This window comes from Narcine bancroftii, chromosome 4 (genome assembly GCF_036971445.1).
Source record: "Narcine bancroftii isolate sNarBan1 chromosome 4, sNarBan1.hap1, whole genome shotgun sequence".
Taxonomy (NCBI): Eukaryota; Metazoa; Chordata; class Chondrichthyes; order Torpediniformes; family Narcinidae; genus Narcine; species Narcine bancroftii.
This window is the reverse complement of record NC_091472.1, coordinates 51,354,469-51,376,272: the sequence shown is the minus strand read 5'-3', so window position 1 is coordinate 51,376,272 and position 21,804 is coordinate 51,354,469. Positions and strand designations below refer to the sequence as shown.

At 37.2% G+C, this 21,804-nt stretch overlaps 1 protein-coding gene across 5 annotated transcripts in view; it reads right to left on the bottom strand.

Annotated features, from left to right (window-relative positions):
• Positions 1-8,575: 8,575 nt before the first annotated feature.
• The window catches only part of gpatch2 (G patch domain containing 2), a 308,872-nt gene continuing 295,643 nt past the window's right edge, over positions 8,576-21,804 (bottom strand). For all 5 annotated transcript variants that reach the window (XM_069931270.1, XM_069931268.1, XM_069931272.1 and 2 more), the window contains one exon: positions 8,576-12,606. In XM_069931270.1, coding sequence (XP_069787371.1) covers positions 12,440-12,606 — 167 coding nt within the window. In that variant the 3' untranslated portion in view covers positions 8,576-12,439. The remainder of the gene's footprint in view (positions 12,607-21,804) is intronic.

Here is a 21,804-nt window from a genome sequence, read left to right as displayed (position 1 = left end):
TTAATTAGGCACTTGTCACCCATTTCAGTATAGAACCCTGACTTTGGACACAATGAGAATGCCTTGCTTGAGCTATTCTATGTAAGAGTGGCCTAATTGCATGAATAAAGTTCTGCAGCATGAAATGGAGGTGGTGGGGATCACAGGAAGGAATAATGTAGTAAACAGTTAATTATTAAAACAGAAAAAAATAAATGTTAAAATTATTTTCATTAAAGTGTTGTTTATAATAAGGTTTATTGAAAGCAGGTGGTCAAACAGCCTGTTTTGCAATAGGAGAGAGGTTGTAACCAGGAAGAAGGCCACTCTACTGGTAAGCAAAAGCTTCATTTCATGAAACAATTATTCAAATTCACTATGGTAATAATTAAAAGAAAATATTTAACTGCATATTTCCTCTGCTGTTCTGACTGTTGATATAAAATGGGTGCTTTGACTGATCAATAATCTTCATATGCTTTAGTACCATCTTGAAGTCAGTTGGCTAAGTGCATTCCTGTGATGTTTCAGTGTAAATGAATTTTCTTCACAGTACTTCCATCAATGGCTTTTGTAATTTTTGGGGAAAATTAACATCGACATCTATACTTTCTTGTTGTTGTGGCCTAGGAACTTGGGTTGGAAATCCTGGTGGTGTTTCCCCTTATCTTGGATTTTATAGGGAAATATGCTTGACAATGCATTGGTGTTACATAGGCCACGCTCTGGTAAACCATCTCGGCAGACAGACTAAACAGGTCACGGTAGCTGATGGATCTTTGACCCTTGGTGAATTGAGTGAATCTCTCTATTCCTGCGTGCAAGACTTGTTCTGGCAGATTGAGTGGAAGAGATGGATTAAGCTCCAATTGTCAAGAAGGCAGGCCCAGCAAGTGCAGTGGAGTGCCAAGAACATGACGAGAAACTTGAATGTCCTGGTCATCCACCACAGCAAGAGAGGTCTCCAGCCATAACAGTTGTCTGCCACAGGATCAAGGTCTCTCCTACTGAGAGAGTGGGATTGCCCCTGGGCAGCGGCTGTTCCACTTAAAACTCCATTATGCACAGGATTTTTTTTTTGTCTTCTTCGAACTGAAGGACAACCATTAATGTGAGTGGAAAGACAAAAGTTTGAAATCTCTGTTTTAATTATACCTGGTATGTGCATGGTTTCATAACTCCAAATGAAATGGGCAAATGATAATTTTTCTCAAGCAAAATATTTCAGTAACAATTGGGTCTAGAGCAGTGATTCTCAACCTTCCCTTCCCACTCACATACCACGTTAAACAATCCCTTATAATCATAGAGCACCAATGGCATAGGGATTACTTCAGGTGGAATGTGAGTTTAGGAGGGCAATTTGAAAACCATTGCTTTAGAGGAACTGATTTTACTATATGCTTCTCTGGAAAGGCTGCAATAGAGCTAAGCTATCTGGTTCCACTCAGATGCATGTGCCTCAACAGATAGGATAACTCTGACTTGGCTGTAAAGGTCATCACTGCATTCAGCTTCTGTGGGTCTGAATTCTGCTGGCCCCTGCAATGAAGAATTGAGAACTTGGCAAAATCCACTATCCATGTATATAAAAAAAATGAGTGATGAGTCACCAGAACTGACTTTCACAGCCCATATCTTGAGGAATGCCTGGAAAAAAAAATGTGAGCAACTCATTTATTCCTATTTTACTTCTGAATAAAACTACAGTTGCTCTGTGATTTATCTGGTGTCTGTCTGTACCTGATTGTGCCTGAAGAGGGTGCAACAATATAAATTACATGCAAATGAATATCAGAGCTTTCTATCAATAGGTAGAATGTCCTTATTACGTGGCAGGGTACTGAAAATCTGCGCCAACCAACTAGCTAAAGTGTTCACGAACATTTTCAACCTCTCATTGCTACAGTGAAAGGGTCCCATCTGTTTAAAAAGGGCATTAATCATCCTGGTTCCCAAGAAGAGCAGTGTGGGCTGCCTCAACAACTATCGCCCAGTAGCATTAACTTCTACTGCGATGAAATGCTTTGAGAGGCTGGTCATAGCCAAAATTAATCCATAACTAAGCAAAGATCTGGACCACTGAAATTCACCCATCGTCACAATTGTTCTACAGCAGATGCAATATCGCTGGCTCGCCACTCAGTTCTGGATCACCTTCAAAAACAGTAACTCCTATATATGGCTGCTCTTCATCGACTACAGCTCAGCCTTCAATACCATTATTTCCCCAGTGCTGGTGAAGAAGCTACAAACTCTGGGCATCTGTTCCCCACTCTGCAATTGGATCCTTGTTTGTCTCATCAGAAGACCACAGTCGGTACGAATTGGAAGCAACGTCTCCTCCTCACTGATTATCAGCACAGACGCACTGTAAGGATGCATGCTTAGCACACTACTGTACTCATTATACACCCATGACTGTGTGGCCTGGCGCAATTCCAATGCTACCTACAAGTTTGCCGATGTCACTACAGTTGTCAGCAGAAACACAAATGGCGATGAGGAAGCGTATAGATCTGCTCTATGAGTGGTGACACATCAACAACCTTGCGCTTAACATTAGGAAAACTAAGGAGATGATTGTGGACTTCAGGAGGATGGCAGTGGAACATAACCCAGTCCTCATCGAGGGCTCCGTATTGGAGAGAGTCAAGACTTTCAAATTCCTGGGTATCAACATCTCTGAGGATCTGTCCTGGAACCTTCACATTGATGCAATCACAAAGAAAGTCCATCAGCAGTTATACTTTGTGAGATGCTTGAGAAGATTGTGTGTGTCACTGAAGGCACTCTAACTTCTACAGGTGTACCATGGAGAACATTCTGGCTGGTTGCATCACTGACTGGTATGGAGGTGCCAAATCTCAGGACAAAGAACTCCAGAGGGTTGTTAACTCAGTTTGCGACATCACAGGCACCCGGCTTTGCTCCACTGAGGAAATTTACAAGAGATGGTGTCTTAACAAAGCAGCCTCTACCCTCAAAGACCCCACCACCCAGGCCCTGCCCTCTTCACTCTGCTAGTACCAGGAAGGAGGTACAGGAACCAAATAATGAGCACTCAGTGGCACAGGGACTGCTTCTTCCCCGCTGCCATTAGATTCCTGAATGATCAATGAACCAAAGACACTGCCTTACTTCGTGCACTACTTTTTAAAAAAAATGTTTCAAGATGGTTCATCTGTAATGCTGCTGCAAAGCACCAAATATCATTGACTTGTTCATGACTATAAATTCTAATTCTGATTCTATTAAAATTGTGGCTCTATTGATTGGAATTTAGATTCTCGCTATGTTAAAGGTAGAATGTAAAAAAAAAAGGTCTGTTGAAATCCTATAAGAGTGGAATGTTCAGCAAACTACTTTTCAATCTATTTTGTTATATGTGCAAACTTCTTGTAAGACCCTAATAATACTTCTCATCCTCAGCCAAATGAACAAGATTAGTTTAGCTACAGCTCCTTGCCAAAAAAGATGCTAATCCCTTATGGTGAGTCTGTGGTGCGCTGTTAGCCAGAATCCGACACACAACAAAGATAAAGACTGTACAAAAGGCTTTAATCCACAAAGACTTCCACAGAGCCAGGTTGGCTGTATCTGCAGCAACTCTTGAGTGCGGCCTCGGAGGGCCGGCGCAGGCTTGTATCCTGGAGGGTGATTGACACCCAAATGGGTGGGGCTTGATCCATTCAGGCTGACTGATTGACAGCCGGCCAGGTGTTGTTCTGTCCCTTTACAATACTGCAGGTACAGAGATTGCTCCCTGCAGTAGGCCGGTGGTGTACCACCACAGAGTCACAATCTGGAAGTGCTGCAATCTGCATAACCCAGTGGTGTTAGATTGGGAGTCCCAGAATTTTGGACCCACAAAAAAAGGAATAGAGATAAATTGCCAAGTCAATACAAGGTGGAGGAGAAATCAGCAGTAGGGGCAGCCTTGGTGAATTGGTGTTGTGTCGTTCAAGGTTATGCACATCACCATGGTATGCCTGTGTTTTAAAAGAGAATGCTAATGAGGCTGGATGCTTTGTGTCCGATGGTGACAAGCTCCTTGAGAGCCATTAGAGTTGTGCTTCTCCAGGGAAGTGGAGACTATTCCATCACATTCAGGACTTGTTTCTTGTAAATAGTTACAAGGCTTTGGCAAATTTAAAAAAAAAAGGTAAGCCATTTGCCGCAGAATTCCCAGCCAGGGAATTTATGTGGCATGCACTGCTAATTAGTGGTCCCTAGGTTGCTTGGCCATTACCTGCTATACTATTTGCATCTTCACAGCGCAAGACTGGGGTGCTGCTGTGAAAATCAATGTGTTTGTAGGTTGTGGGGTTGAAGTTCTGGCTCAACCATTGCCCTCTGTCATTTAGCACAACCGGAATGGATGAGCCATGTGGAATGGGACAGGTGGAGCCACATCACAGATGAGTTCATTTTATCAAGGAAGAGCAAGGGATCAAGATGGAGCATTGGACATCACATACCTCTCACTTCACCAAAAGAAATCCCTTCTCCGTGGATTCTCCATGTCGGTGGGATTACAATTGAAAAGACCATTTGTTGAACTTGCCACAGAACGCCTGCACTTTCTGGAAACGGAAACCATTGCCACTGAAAATAAAACTGCGAAGACTGATGCTGCTGTTAGGAACCACGTGCAACGAGTAGCAATGGGCAGTGTTTAATTTAAAAACACTAATTTTATTTCTTACAATTGAAACAATAGTCTTGACTCTTAAGCTATCCTTCACACTAAATCTATCCCCAACTATGTGCAGGTGTACTAGTGTGTGAGTGTGATATACTCAAACCAATACAGTCCAGGCCAAAATCTAGAAAGTTACTTCAAAATTCAGTCTTTCAAATCCAATGTTGAAGCGTCGGCCTTCCAAATTTAATGCCCAGTATTAATGATGAACTAATGGGGAGACTGGAGTTGTAGCTGCTACAGACTCTCAAACTCTCCTTGTGTTGCCTTTGAAGAAATGACTGTCCACACAAGCTGTGGTCATAACATTCCTGGTCCTTTTGTAGGCACGACTCAAAATGGGTGGCCTTCATAAAACTTCCAAGAGCCTGGCACTGATCTCTCCAAGTGACCTTCATAGTTTGTCACACTCAAAATGAAGCACTTTGCCAGGAGGGTCTTTTGGGACACACTGGTCAATCCACCAAAAAGCCCCAGTCATTCACAGAGCATGCTTCACCTCTGAATTCCTCAGAGTGGCACAAGAGCTACTGCTTCACAAAGCTGCTTTCTCTTCAGCAGTCAGAATGGTTCTCCTTTGCAAAATCACGATGTCTTTGCAAATGTATCACATCAGGAACAGTTTTTCCAATGTATTGAATTGTTGCTGAGCTATGACGTGATGGTGCTTGTGTGAAATGTTAACTGTGACCATTCAGTTCATTCTGTCTATACTATCCCTTAGTGATAATCCCATTTTACTAAAATGGGAGCTCCCAATAATGCAAGCATCTCAACTTGAGTATCTAACTCTTTACATATGATATAAAAACTTAAATCTGGTATTATTCTCTATTCATCAACAACGTTTCGAGAAAATTAACGCAAACTTTGACTACATGATCACTGAGAAATTGACTCATTCCAGCTTTTGTACATCACTGGCAGTTTCTTTGTCAAGCTTTTCTTGACAAAATAAATATGACCAAATTCACAACCATTACTGTTAACCTGACAGATTCTGCAAAGAGCAGTGTCAGCTTTAAGTGATATAAAGGCTACTTATAGAATAGATGGAAAATGGAGTCTTAATTGAGTAATTGGATTCATTCCTTAATAATTTTATTCAATTTTTTTTTGGTCCCCTGACAGTCAAATGACTCCAGGCAGATCTTTTTACTCAGTAAAAATTTAGTGCAACTGCTCCATTAGTTGCAGCCTTCAAGGGGATTCTAGGTGGTATGAAGTAAGGATTGGCAAACCTGGAGACTGGTGAGCAGGGAAAATCAATTCGGAAGTGATTGAGCAAGTTGTGTGGGAGGGAAAATATGGTGTTGTTGGCACAAGGTGTATGGAAGGAAGCATGTAACAGGGTGAGTAATTGGATGGTGAATGCAGGAAAGAGGAAGCATTTGGGAAGTGAGGCTAATCAGGAAAAGGAAAGTGATCAGGAGTAAAAGGGAAGCAAATGGAAGATGGAGACCAGGAAAAAGTGATGTGGAGAGGTGATCGTCAAATTATTATCCTCCTTGATCTTTAAAACCAATATTAGATGCAAGGATTATTATCCCCACAAGTAGTTCAAAAAAATAAATAAAGAGGGTTGGTGTAGTGGTTAGCACAACATCTTTACAGCAGCAGTGATCGGGACCAGGGTTTGAGTCCCGTGCTGTCTGTAAGGAGTTGTATGTTTTTCCTGTGACTCTGGCGGCTCTGGTTTCCTCCCACCCTTCAAAATGTACAAGGGTGTAGGTTAATGGGGTGTAAACTAGGCGGCATGGGCAGAAATGGCCTGTTACTGTGCTGTATGTGAAAATTTAAACATGTTGGAAATATTCTGTGTTTTTACATTTTAGGTCCAAGACTTTTCATTAGAACTGGAAGATTGCAAAAGTAAGTTAACTAAGTTTCAGAGATGACAAAAAGAAATCTCTGGAAGGGTGAAGTCCATTAGACTTGGATATTTACAGAAATTACCAATTAAATAATTAATGAGAGCAAAAGAAATAATGGAACATGATAAAGCTGTGAAGTTCTGCTTCCTTCTACACTTCTGTAGGTGATGCAACGTTTTCTTAACCTCATCCCTTCTTACAATCTAGGGATCCGAAGAATCCTCTGGGTGAAGCAGTTTTCCTATCTAGTCATTATGTTTAGTGCTCACAATGTGGTCACTTCAACATGAAAGGAACCAAACACTGAGTGACCATCTTGCAGAGGAGACCTTCAGCTTCAAGCCATCACTTTAATTCTTACTATGATCTACTTGCCTGTGGTCTCCTGCACTGTTCCAACAAGATCTGGCATGAGCTCAAGCAACAGCACTTTCCACTCCTGGGAAAATTGTAGATTTTGGGACTCTTATATAAAATTTAACTAGCTTTATCTGGTCAGTTCTGGTCTAATATTAATTTTTCTCATTTCAAATATGCCACACGATCTGCTAGATATTTCCAGCTTTCTCCTTTTGATTTCATCAATAGCCCCCACCAGCATTTTCCATCTTGAATAGACAATTTATTTCATCCTTTCTCTTCCCTCATTCATCTATTATTTCAAATTATCATTTTTAATTTTTTTTTCGCTTTAAAGGAAACTTTACAGAATTTTAGCCTCTACCTACATTTCCCACCCCCCCCCCCCCTTTCTGTCTTGGTATGGGTACTCGATATGAGAGATTCCCAAATATTAAAACCTGAAAGTAAGTAAAGCCAAATGAAATCCATATCTTGAATGCAAGAAAACAGACTACAAAAATGTAGTAACATCAGCAAAAGTGTCATTGCTTTGTAACTGTCTGCATAATTCAGGCAACAAATGTTTTCTGAACAAAAGAGAATTGAACTTTGCAAAGAACTTCAAATAGATATTAAGCACCATGCCTGCTAATGTAGCTGAATGCCATTTTAAGTGGGCAGCTCTTTTTCTTACTTCACCAATATGGCCATACTGGATCGAGCTGGCATTCTAATTAGGGAACGATCAGAAGTGCAATGCTCTGTCTTTAAAATAGTGCAATCACACAGTGTTCTGGTACCCAGCATATATTGCTTTGTAAAAATTATTTGATATAGTTGAGTATGATAACCTGAATATTTACATTTATTATGTGTTGTATGAGAAATGTATTGTGTGTGCACTGGTCTGGAGAAATGCTCGCTTCTGGTTGTACAAGTACAGTCAAATAATCATAAATGAACTTTGATGGAATTTGATTAATTGCAATCTATCATAAAAAAAGCACAAGTTCCATTACATGGTGGTAGCTAAATGTTAAATATCTGAAAGTGTCTTTAAAAACCTGTGCAGAACTATCTACAGATTACATTTGTACACAGTAGAGTTTCTAAGTAAAATAATTTTAAAAGCCTTGCATCCAAGTGGAAAACAGATTAGCTTTAAGAGTCTTTTGAAGGCCAAGAACAAATGGAATTAGTGCAAATTTATCATACTGATTATTTTGATCCGACACTAGAGTTAGTTTGATGGACGAATATGGTTTTTAATTTAAAATTTAGAGCTATAAACATGGTAAAAGGCCCTTTCAGCCCATGAGCCTGTGTTGCCCAACTCCAATTAATGGACCTCCAACCCCAGTACCCTTTGAAGGGTTTGAGGACCCATAGGAAACGCACTCAGACATCAGGAGCATATACAGACCGCATCGGATTTGAACCCAGGATGCTGGTACTGTAATGGTGTTGCACGAACACTGCCACCCTTTTCTGTGCAGATCTTGAGTCCAAGTGTAAAGAAATAAGTTGTACTGGTACTTTGTTGTTCTCAATTTTTTGTTCGGGATTAGATGGGGGAAAGGAATTAAAATCCAGGCCATTATATTCTGAAATATAAAAGTGCATGGTATTAAAAGATAATTAATATGAAGAAAGGAAATGAAAATAATCACACAAATAGAACGCAAGATGTTCTTTTATTTATCAGACAAGAGCATCCTCCATCTCGTATCTTTATTCTAATTAAATGAGTACAGATACATTCTCTCAAATAATTTGTGCAAGAAAATAGTACTTGACCACAATGTAGAAATTAGATTGTTTAAACCTCAGATTGTAACATGTAGTTGAGATATTGTATAAGATGTACATTAAAACTAGAAACAAGTACAGATGTGCACAGCATGCAAGATAATTCAAATAAATCCCTTCATAATATTCAATTGGAATTTTTGTTGGAACCTTGAGCAATTTGGGAGGGTTGTGATGGATAATCATGCAATTTGACCAATTACTGCTTTAATATTTAAAAAGAAAATCTCTTTTATACACTTAGCACCCTATACTGGTTTGGGGAAACCATCCAATCATCCTCCCAATAGTATTTTGCTGTTTGAAAATGTGTTTTCAGGGGCTTTTTGTCCATTCCGATCTAATGAATATAACAAAGCTCCAATGATGTCAATTCTGTACGTTAAAATTGCTTTATTAATCTATTGTTTCACACAGAAAGCAATATTTTATCTTTTGATTGAGTAACAATATACTTGGGGGCTAAGTTAAAATGGATGGCAGATTACCTTTAACATTCATATTGTATTCTTCATCTTGATGACCTAGTAGCTACAGAATGTTTTAAGATTTGCCATAAAGCAGAATTGTCCAATAAAGGTTTTGACAGAGATGGGACTGTACTGATCTATTAGAATGTGGAATATCAAGTAATACAAGTGATTTATAAATGATAACTACTGCATGCTTTTACAAAGGCAACAATAGTTTTACCTTACCTAGCCCTCTAGAGAAATAATTATTAATTATAGAAATAACTAACTATCAGTTGAATAGTGTAATTTTGATATGTTGTGAGCATTTTAGAATGAACTAAACTAACCCATGCATAAAATGGTGTGTGAATTCTCAATCCCATAATAAAAAGTTTTCTGAAATACACTAGCTTCTACTTGTTGAAATGAAAAGTAAATTCTATTTAAATTAACTGACCTTTTAAGCAAATTCTATTTCACTTACAATTTTCTACATAGATACTCAGAAAAATCTGACTGTATATTTTAACATATCCTGTTTATTTAGATTATAATCCTGACTTTGAGATTTTACTGGCTCAGTTTGTTTTGTGGCCATCCAATTAACTTGCTACAAAATACAAAAATTAAAAGAAATTATTTTAGTAAGTATTATAGATTGACTATAGAATCAACACTTTTTCCCTAATGCTATTTAGGATGTTAATAAGGTTATTTCTTACGAACTACATCCCAAATGATTGGATGGATAAGCCAAATCAAATTCATGAGACAGGAGGCAATAGGTTATATTTCTAAAATGGATAGACTCAAGAAATTATACAGCATAGAGGTTTTAGATAGATAATCTGAGAATAAATTCTAAACAACCCGTTTACTAAAACTCTGAACATTAACCTGATCAAATCAGAAGTTCAGCAATCCGCTGTATCCTGCCTTTCTTTTTCCAGAATCCAGCAATCACAGTTTATTTCAGTATAGCTGATTCCTTATTAAAGTATGTCATTGTCATACATTACCATATTTTATAACATACATGACCCCCTTTCCCCCAAAAACCACCCTGGATCCTATATGTGAAGGTGACATTTTGGAGCCAGCATTTGTGCACTGTCGTGGAGGCTTTCAAAAGCACTCAAGCTAAGCTATTGCATACAAACTAAAAGCTGTAATGTATGCTAAGGAACATGGTAATAAAGCAGCAGCTAAAGTTTTAGGAGCACCGCCTACGGCAAAAATGGTACATGAATGGAGAAAGAAAGCAGCTTCTAGCCATTTTTCTAAAAGGGGTAAATGTAACCTTCCTTGTCCAGCTCCACATTGGTCACAATTAGAGGAAGAGTTTAAAAAAAACAAAAAAACTGGGTGATAAAATGAAAGAGAATCAGTGAAATGTGTTTCTACCAAGGTGATAATGCATGAGGCGAGGAGATTAGGAGGAGAACAAAAGCTAAAGGATTTTTCTGTAACAGACCTCGCTTCATGAAATGGCACGGTTTATCAAAAACCTCCATTGCACAGAAAATGGCGGAGGATTATAAAAACAAAATATTAGAATTTCATAAGTTTGTAATAAATGCATCAAAAAGAAATTGTTGAAGTGAGCCAAATAGGGAACATTTGATGTACCATCCAACAAAACGGTGTGTTAAAACCACTGGTCATGAAAAGACAGACTAAACAGTAGTTCTGGCCTGTTGGGCTAGTGGCACAAAACTGCTACCATTTGTAATATTTAAAACAAGGTCTCATCCCAAAGAAAAAATACCAGTGGTGTGTTTGTTCATCCAAAAGGTTGGATTGATGAAGCTGGGATCAAATTATGACTGTAGAAAATATGGCGAAGGGTCTTAGTGGACTCTATATTTAAAAAAAAAACAACCAAAAAACCTCACATAAACTGAAAACCCAGATGGCTGTTCTTCCTGGTGGTCTGAAGAGCTAATTGTAGTCTTTACATGTGTGTATAACAAGCTGTTTAAAAATATCTTGAGGGAACACTGGAACAAATGGATGGGAGAAAAGAACCATGCACCAACATGAACAAGAAGAGTGAAACATCCCTCTATTACACAGGTGTGTGAGTGGGTGAAGCATTCTTGGGACACTAACAGCTGGAATTATTGTTAAGGCTTTTAAGAGGAGTGGAATTAGTAATGCCCTTTATGGCACTGAGGACGATGCATTATTTGAAGACCGTGATACCATTAATACTGATGATGATTTTTTTGGCCTTTGACAGTGATGTGCTAATGAATATTCAGGCATTGAAAATGATTAAAGTCTTTGTTAAAGAACACTGTTTTTGTTTATGATAGCTACTTGCTTTAATGTTCTCTTATAAAAGGTTTTCTCTTGTTAATTACAGCAGTATTATTAAAACTGTTTTTACTGATAACCTGTTCTGTCCAAGTTTTGCCTGTAAATACACTAAAACAAATTTTTTCCTAAAATTCGCTGCTAAAATTGGGGGATCTTGTATGCCAGTGGGTCCTATATGGTGTCAAATATGGTACTTTTGATGTGTTAAATATATGTAGCAAAACGGCATATCAGAATTTTTAAAAACCTTAAAATCTACTCTCCATCTGGAATCTAAGGTATATTATGTGTAGAAAACTGAACATTTAATACTTTGTCAAATAGTCAAGGATAATTTGTTTTTCATGCGAATGAAATCCTGGACAATGAAGAAATTTTTCTTTGACATTAAGGAAATAGAATGTTAAATAAAAAAAAAATACTTCTAAACAACTAACAGAATGACAGATACAATGTGAGCACTAAAAATAATTTCAGAATTGCTTGCATCGAGTTGTTTCTTACAGATCTGTTATCACGTATCACAACGTTATTTCATTCATCTTTACAATTGAAGCACAGGAATGGTAGCAAAATGACAAACTTAAATATCATGCAGATGTGTTCGTATTATGGGGATTGGAAGAGGCAATGGACTGCTATATTTCACAAATTCACATCTGCAGCCTCCACTTTCAGACACCACTCTTCAGATGAAATGGAATTATTGCCTGCAAAAAACCTTTGAACTTGTGCATCAATGCTCACTTCCTAATATTTGGAAACCTCCATTTCAATTAATACAGTAAATCAACACTGACTCTGTTCAGGAGTAAGCACGAGTTGATTTCAAAACATAATTAACAATTACTTTATCACAATACAATTTTGCCATCATATATTGAGCTCTCTTGAGCAAAGGCTGGTGATTTGAAGGGAGTATTCTTCCTATTGAGTTGAACAAGTGCCTGTCATCAGAAGCCAAGTCCAACCCTTTTTGGTCGCCATAAAGCTTTAATGGGTTCAGCAACCCCATGACCATTTGGTCCAAGGCCTGTGCCAGGAATCCATCCCATGGTTTGCAGCATTCGACTACCGATGTTGGTTTCTGGGATAGGACAGGCATTTTCACCGACAAATACTAGAATTAAGACATGCAGAGATTAATTAATGTGGACACCATGAAAAGAGTGAAATAATCAGAATTAAAATATAAACCAGATACTTCCCTTACTTTAACTAATTAAATATTAAAACAATCTGCCTTGTCATGTGATAACCTCTTGAAAACCCCTCTGATTAAAAATAAAATACTGGGTTTAACAATGTTTTAAAAAGGCATTGGACAGGCATTCCACTACATTCCTTGGGAGTGGATAAATGCAGTGTTAATTATCACACTACTAACTTCCCAATATCTTCTCCTCTAAATACACTCTTCTTCCAATGGAAAACACCACCATTGTTGCTAGTAGATGAAAGACAAGCATTTATAAAGCACATTTCACAATCTTGGGAAAAATAAAATTATATTCAGCTAATTTAATACCTTTGAATTGGAATTCCTATTGTTATAATCCAATTTAATTTTAATGTCTTTGTTGGCTAGTTTTATTATAACAACAGGAATTCCAATTCAAAGATTGGGATTTATTATCAAAGACAGAAAAAAAAATGTTAATTTAAAAGATAAAAGATAATATGGTTTGAAATTAACTAATATTTTGACCTTTGCCAAGTTCACCAAGGCATGAACAGCCATCAACTGATACATGGGATTAGTACAGATAGTGACTCGATGATGGCATGGACCTGCTTCTCTGCTGGACCTGTTTTTGTTTACCTGTTTAGTTTAAAAAAAAATTCAATCCACTAATTGCTTTCCAGAGAAGGGGGAAAGGTCAGAACCATGATACAATGAAGTGGATAGCAGAACCTGCCTTCTGCTCCTCCCTCTCAGTTCTTTGCATCTCAAAACTTGTTTCAAACTTAGCTTTGATTAAAGGTCATTGGCCTGAAATCAGAACACTGTTTCACTACTAATGCTTCCTGACTGGTGGGGCACTTTTATCATTTTATATTGGGTTTTCACCATCTGCAGAATTTTGCTTTAAGGAAAAAGAGCATTTTCTAAGTTGTATTACACTGATTTCTGAAATAAATTTCCAACCCTAACCTCACATATAAAATAACCTTTGAAGACAGTGGTGCATTAAACAAATGTTAAATATTGTGACATTAAAGTGAAATATTAATAGTTTAAAAAATCTGTTTGGAAAAATAACATTTCCATTAGATTCTAATTTCTCCAAATGGCTCCATATTTGATCAAAATTAAATTTGACCTATCTATAAGCCAGTCTGTTTAAAAACAGAACCACTTAGCTATAGTTTCAAGCCACGCTTCATTTTTTTTCTCTACCAGGCTAAACTGAATGGCAGATCATAGGTCTACAGCTGCCAGAAGCTAGACATCTGCTTAATCACTTTCTGATGTTATAACAGCTTAACGCATGGATGAAACACAGTTATTATGCAATATCCCATCAGATGGAAAATTATTCTAATGGTTTTGTTTTTATCACTGTCAAGAGTTACTACTATGGAAACCTGTTTGAGGTAAACGAGTATTGCTAAATACTAACTCTGTTATAATCAAAACGGTCAATGTAGTTCTTGGCCAAGTTTCTTAAAAAAAAAACTACCACTATATGATGGAAATACTGTATGTACTGTCAAGATTTTATATTAAATAAATACAAACTGGTCTTAACCAAATTTCACCTATAGGACAAATTGATATATTAAAATGCAAGTAGAAGGCTGAGATATCAAGTATAAATGACACATTGTATTGATTTTCACTGAGCATTTCATCATGGATTTCCTCACAAGACAGAAGAGTAAATTCCCAGACAATCCATTTGAAATGAGAAGTGATTTAACAAGCTTTCTGGTTTCTAGTCAGAAGAAGAAAATGACCGTTCATCTCAAACCGCAAGTCCAGCAAGTTGCAAAACAAATTATGTTAGTTTAATTTATGAAGCTTTTTAAATAAGCAATGGATGAAAATGAAACAGTACTTTGTATGTGTGAAGAACCAATGAATGTAGTCTACTTGGTTGAGCAACCTTACACAGTTGATTTGAATATCCAAATTAATCAATCTTAAGTCATTGAACAGAATTTAATGTCTTTGTAGATAAATCACATTTTTCTGCTAACACTTTCTTTTCCATAGAATTGACACATTCCAGACAAGTAAAAACTATTTTGTGCTGAAGTGTTTATTCATGAATTTGTTAGCTTTTAACTATTCCACCCTGGCCATTTCTCTCATTCTACTCATTAAACTTGAGGCTGTCCAGATTCAGTGTCCTAACTTTAACCCATCATCTTTGCATCCACAAGGCCAGAATCAATTTTGTTTTTATATTCCCTTTAAAGTTTGAGTTTTTGAATGCCCTTGACATTTACTTATTTAATATTCATGGTAATGTAAATAACAATTAAGAGTTGTAGTTCATTAATGTTAAAGATTTTTTTTCAAGTAAAATGCTTAAAAATTTATGCACCTTTATGATTTTATTAAAATGACTGGAGCTTCTGCATCTGTGTCAAAGGACTTGGGAGACAAATATCTAGTAATCAGGGATGTGTGGATTTGGTCTCATCCAACTGAGTTAACACTGATGCAGAGATGGAGCTGGAACTAGTGGATATCCTTGCTTTGCACATGATGAGAAATGCTGAATCCCAACAACAGGTTGGGTGGAGATGACTGAAAGGGTAGATACATTTCTGAAAATCGAATGCAGTCAGAAATTGTGTTCCATGTAGGAAGGAATGTCATCATAAAGACCATAATGGAGGTTTTGCAAGACCTTGAGAGTAACTATCTGTTAATATATTTAATGATATCACTTAGAAAATCAGAGACACAGATTAGATATTTGGGTGGAAAAAGTGGTGGAGAAACAATATTTTTAGACATTCCTGGGAGAATTTTGGTGAAAAGACAGTCATTTACATGAACAGACTTCAAAAATTTCTCTGGAGGGAAGGTAAATGGAGTATGAAAACTTGTAAGGGTATGTTTAAGAATAAGAACAACGAAAGAGAAATGTCTGTAATTTCAAAGGGGCTTGCCAAAATATGATTCTTATGGAAAATCGGAATGACGTTGTATAGAAGGATTAAGGAGGAAAGAAAATAAACAACTAGAAGGGATATGTGCACCAAGGATCCTAAATGGATTAGGTTGCAGAATTTCTCTATCAATATGCAGAATATTTGATATAAATCGAGAGAGCTGCAGATATTTGCTAGAGTGGACAAATGCAATACCATAAATTTGATGGAATAGTGGCTTCAGTCAAGGCATGATTGAGAACTAAATATCCTTGATAATAAAATTAGAGTGAAAGGAAAGTGGAATAATGGGCTTATTAATTAAGGATTCAATTACAGACATAGAAAATGTAGGTGTTTGGGCCTCATAAATGACAATGAAATAAATGACCAGATAAGCTTGGTTTGAAGATAAGACAGTAGTCAGAATGCAAAAAGAATTGAGGCTTATTTTAAAAATCTCTCGATTAGTGAGCAGACAGAAGCTATTTTAATACCTCCATTAAAAGGCAGTGTTTCCAGCAGTGGGTTGAGAGAGTGTTACATTGAGGGTGATGCCTCAGATGAGGTAGCCATGGTATCATTGCTATATTATGGTTTTTAGACTGCAAGCATGTAATGGCACAATCAAGGAATTTTTCCGCTACACGGGCAGTCTAAAAAGAAACGTGCAGGAATTTTGAGTCCATTCCTGCCCCGCGATTTACCCGGCAGGACCCCTACAACTTTTTGGAGGAAGCCTGCAGTATAAATCGTACCGGAAAAATTTTTCATTGGTCCTTAACTCCTCTGCACGTCCAACCACCAGGACTGTTGCACTCAGTTACTTGCAGTCTGAAAAGGCAACCAGTGTGAATGACCACACGGGCAGCAATTGTATTAATTTTTTTCTGTGATTTTCCCAACGTTGCAGTCTAAAAACCATACAAGCCTGATTTTTATCTAGAATATTTGTACTTCTTGTATTGGTATCCTACAACAAATCCCAAACACATTGAGGAATTATACAATGAAGTGGAAAAAAGCTTCATTAATAGGAGCAGTTTAATCTTCATGTTTTTAAAAAGAAAACCAAAAACATGTGTAGATTGATTCATGACTTTTTGCCAACTCTCATTGATGTAATAACAATTATGAATTGACAGTACTGGGGACCAGAAACTTTAAATTCTTTCCTAATTGAATACGGTTTTAATGCTGAAGTATTGTAGTTAGAACTTTGTATGATGATGGATGTTGCCCGAACCATTGGGATCTCTTATTTTACAGGGCTTATTTGGAATTTTTGTCTCCGTTCTTGAAATATGAAATTCTGCAATGACTGGGGCATTGGGTTATATTTTATTTACAAAATTTATAAGCCTAAAATGCAGGATCAGTTTTTAAAATTTGTTCATAAAATAATTCCAATTCTTAGGCAGAAAATTAATTCAATCTTTCAACTGTTGAAATAACAGAAATGCAATAAATTATAATGATGAGAGGAAAAGGTAGGAGGATGATTCTCTTCAGTTGGTTGAATTGCCCAGAGTTTGAAGCAGATGAATACAAAAAAAATGAATTGGCATAATCTTCAGGGAAAATGCATTAAGTATGGAAGGAATGGCCATTTCCAACTGAAAGGTGCACACAATGTGTTTAGAAATTTCTACCATCCGATTGCTGGTTATGACAATGTACACCGATGTTACCAAATTACAAAGTTTCTTGTGCTAAAGGATGGTTGTACATGAAAGGGGGGCTAATAGACGGGAGTGACTAAATTTTCAATGTGAGGTAACTAATCCCCATTTAATTCCTCCCTTAAAGTATGTTAACGTTGTGTAATGAATGGCAACATGATTGTTACAGGGACTAGTTTAAAAAAAAATCACAGACTTACAATGCTTAAATCCTTGGCAATTGCTTCAGGTGAATAGAATCATGAAAAAATGAACACAGTTTTAAAGTACAAGTACATAATCTTTTATCTAAAACTCTTAGGACCAGACACTATTCAGAATTTTTCAGAACATAGAATATTAGTAAAGGTGGTACATTAAGTAATTGCACTGATTTCAGATTTGCACAAAACAAAGACGCACTCCAACTAGAAGTCTCTCTGGACAGGGTGGGAGCACTGGACTGAGGAAGTGGAGGGGTATTACAGTGGCACTGGACTGGGGTGGGGGGGTGAGAAATGGTGCTGTACAGGGGTGGGTTGCATCGGGTTATGTTTGACGGCAAACGTGAGCTTTATTGTGCAGATGACAATCAAGGAAAAAATGTTCGGATTTCAGAAGTTTCAGTTTTTAGAATTTCGGATAAGATTATATACCTAAATTAAAATTAGTAACCAAAATTTTAGTTAAAGGATTAACATTAGTTCATTGGGACCAAAAAAGAATTTGCTGTTTTAGTTTCAATATGCAATATTCAAGAGCAAAAGTTTAATTGCATTATAGAAAGAGACAAAGAAACAATCCAAAAATAAATTTTAGATTCCAAATTAAATACAATGCAGGATTTAAAGTTCCTTTGTTTTGATGTGCTCCATTGTTCCACATGATGAAGGTGCAGTTACTACAAAGATATTAGCCATCCTTTGATTTAACACTGCCTTTTTCACAAGTCAAAGGTGAGTATTTCATATTTAAACTATTCCTTGATGGAGTAATGAATTTCTTTGATACCTGGTGAGATGAAATCATTGGAAATTTACACACTGTATTTTTGAGCTGAAGGTTTAAAGAAATAATTTTTTTCTGATTTCTTCACAATACAAGTTCTTCAAAATTCTTTCAGAAATATTTAAAAAGTAGAATATCATGTGTGTGGATGATATTTCACCTTTGGTTTTATATTTTAGTGACAACATCACAAAACAACTACTAGGTATTTCTCTGAAATCTTCCAAGGAACACCACGGACAGAACACTTGCATAATTGGCTCAAGAGATGAAAATCTTGTATCAATCTCTGCAGCTACTAATCTATCCACCTGACTGCAGGCTTAATTGGCAGTTTGTTTTGTAATTTGGATCCTAAAGTGCTTGTATTGATGTTGGATAAGAAGCCATACTGTGGGATGCAAGAGGTTTCAGAGCCTGAAGCCAGGGGTAATGTTTGGTATATGTTATAACCTTTATGGATGCAACTGGTGTCTTCTTTTTCTTCTGGTAATAAAATTATGTATATGTAACCAATATCTTGCCAAATTCTGTTTTATGTAACTTGATAAATGTAATTGCGTAGTAACACAAAACAATATTAACTATAAAATTAGAAGCTGCCATTTAAAAAAAATAGACAGACAATAATATATAAACATAACTGGGGCATTTTGATTTTTAATCTATATTTAAGATGAAAAATTCACTGTTCATTTACTAAGATTAATGGGAACAAATATTTCTATTTCAGTATTTTGTACTTTTGGACATTTCAATTGAAATGGTTGTGATAGTCAAACAAATGACCGATATAACAGAATAAAATCTTGTAAATGTATTCATTAAGGCTATGGACATGAAGAAAGCTATTCATTACTTAACTAGCAATGGCAAACAAAGACACTGACTTTGATTCCGAGCTGAGAATTGCTGTAAATTCAGAAATCAATACTTGGGTATATCAATATTAATTTTGTTGTTCAATACAAAGGGAAGTGTATTGAATATCAGGAGTGTAATAAATAGCATAAATCAAATGTCTGTGTCATTTTCCAGATGGCTAAAAATTAACCCTTCTCTGTCAGTTTCATGGCTCTTTGCAATTGTAGAAAAATTGTACCTTTTGACTGATAGAGGTACCTGAGGGGCAAGTTTTTCCCCTCAGAGTGTGTTCTGTATCTGGAAGAAGCTGCCAATGGAATCTATAGTAGTAGATATAATGATAATGATGAAAAGATGATTCGATATATAGATAGGAAGGGTTTAGAAGGATATGGACAAAATGCTGGGATAGAAGAGTTGAATAGCCTGTTATGTGCTGTATGACTATATTCTCACGAGTGATGGTACTCAGAAAAAGCCGTTGGGAGAGGGTTTTAAGATTTTGAACTAGTGAAAATTAAAGAATTGCAATACATTTAATCAGTATGGTGTTTTACGTGAAGGGTATATTTGCAGTGGTGTTCACATGCGCCTGTTGCCCTTGTTCTTATGACAGAAGGTGAGAGTCTGGGAACTGACATCAGGGTAAATAAAGCAGGAAACTGCAGTGTATTTTGTACATGTTACACAATCTATGCATTGGTGAAGGAAATGAGTGCTGAGGTTGGTGGATGAACTGCTTTATCGAGTTGTACACAAAGGAGCAGACTCATCGGCACATAAGTATCTATGCTGACCACCATATCTACACTAATCCTGCTTGCCTGAATTAATTGTTAATTTAAGTACCTGACCAGATGTATCTTGAATCTTGTTACTGTTCCTGCTTTCACCATCTCCTCCGACACCTCATTCTGGAAACTATCTGCTCTTGGTAGGGAAAAGAATCCCTCATAAATCCCATTTAAAACTCCTCCCTCTCACCTTAAATCTATGGCCTCCAGTTTTAGACATCCCTATGATGAGAAACAATCTCTAGCAATCTACCCTATTAATACCTGTCTTAATTTTAAATACAGTAAAACCTCTGATATCCGGCACCTACGGGGATTGGTAGATGCTCTATAAGTGGGTTTTCAGATTGCTCGAGGCTGCATGGTGTGAATGGAGAACTAACAGCGAGGTGTGCCAATGTTAAACTTTTTTTTTTACCCATTTATTTCCATGATTTAATTTTGCTGGTTGCTTGAGGTTGCTGGTTGTTTGAATTCTGGATAACAGGGATTTTCTATTTCTCTATCTCACCACCTCTCTGCCTCCAAGGAAAACTGATCCAGTCATCTAAACTCATCCCCCCAGTTCACACATCCTCAAGAATCTTTTGTGTATGCTCTTGAATTTACTCACTCTTTCTGTAGAGTCAACCAGAACTGCACACAATACTCCAAGTGCAGCCTAACTAACACTTTCTACAACTGTAACATGATGTACAACAATGTACTTGCATGTTTAGGTCTCTCTGTTCAGCAGAAATTACAGGATCCTGCCATTCACTTTACATGTCATGCCCTGGTTGTATTCACCAGAACACCACCCTTGGCACTTGGAGTTAAACCATCTGCCACTTTGCCTACTTTCCCAGATGATCGATATGTAGTTGAAGCCATAAACAAGTTTTTAGACTGTCCACTTCACCATCAATTTTGGGGTCATTTCAAATTTACTGCTCATGCTACCTACAGTCTCATCCAAATTATTTGAGAAATAAAGATCAACCATTACTGATCCCTGCAGCACACCACTGGTTACAGACCACTATACTGAGAAACAACCTTCCATTACCACCCTCTTATACCTCCATTTGGCATGTTAATTTTGTATCCATGTTTGTGAATACTTCAGCCATGCTTTTAACCATGCATGCTCGGCGCCTGTCACCAATGAGCTCGAGGCTATTTTTGGATTGCCCTTCTCCTAGAACTCATTTAATTATCCATCATATTCTCAACTAATTGGTTGGCTGAAATCTAATTCAATTTCTATTTCTACACAATGAACTTGGTTTTTGTTTAATGCTTCAGAACTAACTGCGAGTTTTTGAAATTTTTGTTCTCATGCCTCAGTTAATAAGTACAGCAGGTTGGAAAGGCTTTTATTTCCTCCTACCCTTACAACCCTCTGTCCATGGGCACAGCTGCATATGCACCAAACCACTGTTCTCCTGCTCCCAGTTGTAAAACTGCTTATGTTTTGAGCTCTTGCTCCCTGGGCATGTAATGTTCCAATCCTACATTCTTGATGCTCAGGACACCTTGTTCTAATCCAATGACAACCTCTCAGTCTTGGCTGTGTTTCAAATGTCCACTCCGGGTCTTGGCTGAAAACCATATCTACCCCACTCACCCTACCAGTTCTGGTCATTCTGGTTCCTTGCTTCCAGCTCCTTCCATATCCTGGCTCTTAACTTCCAGTCCTGGCATGTTCTTGTCCATGCTCTAGCCCACCACTGCAAGCCACATCTCCATCCACACCCCTGCTGCCATGATGTAGGTATGATTAGTACATCCCATTATTAAAAGTAGATGATTCAAGCAGAAGTAGATGAATGTTGATGGGTCATTTAAGAAGTAGCATGCAACGCAGAAAGAGGTCCATATAATTAGAGTAATTGAGTC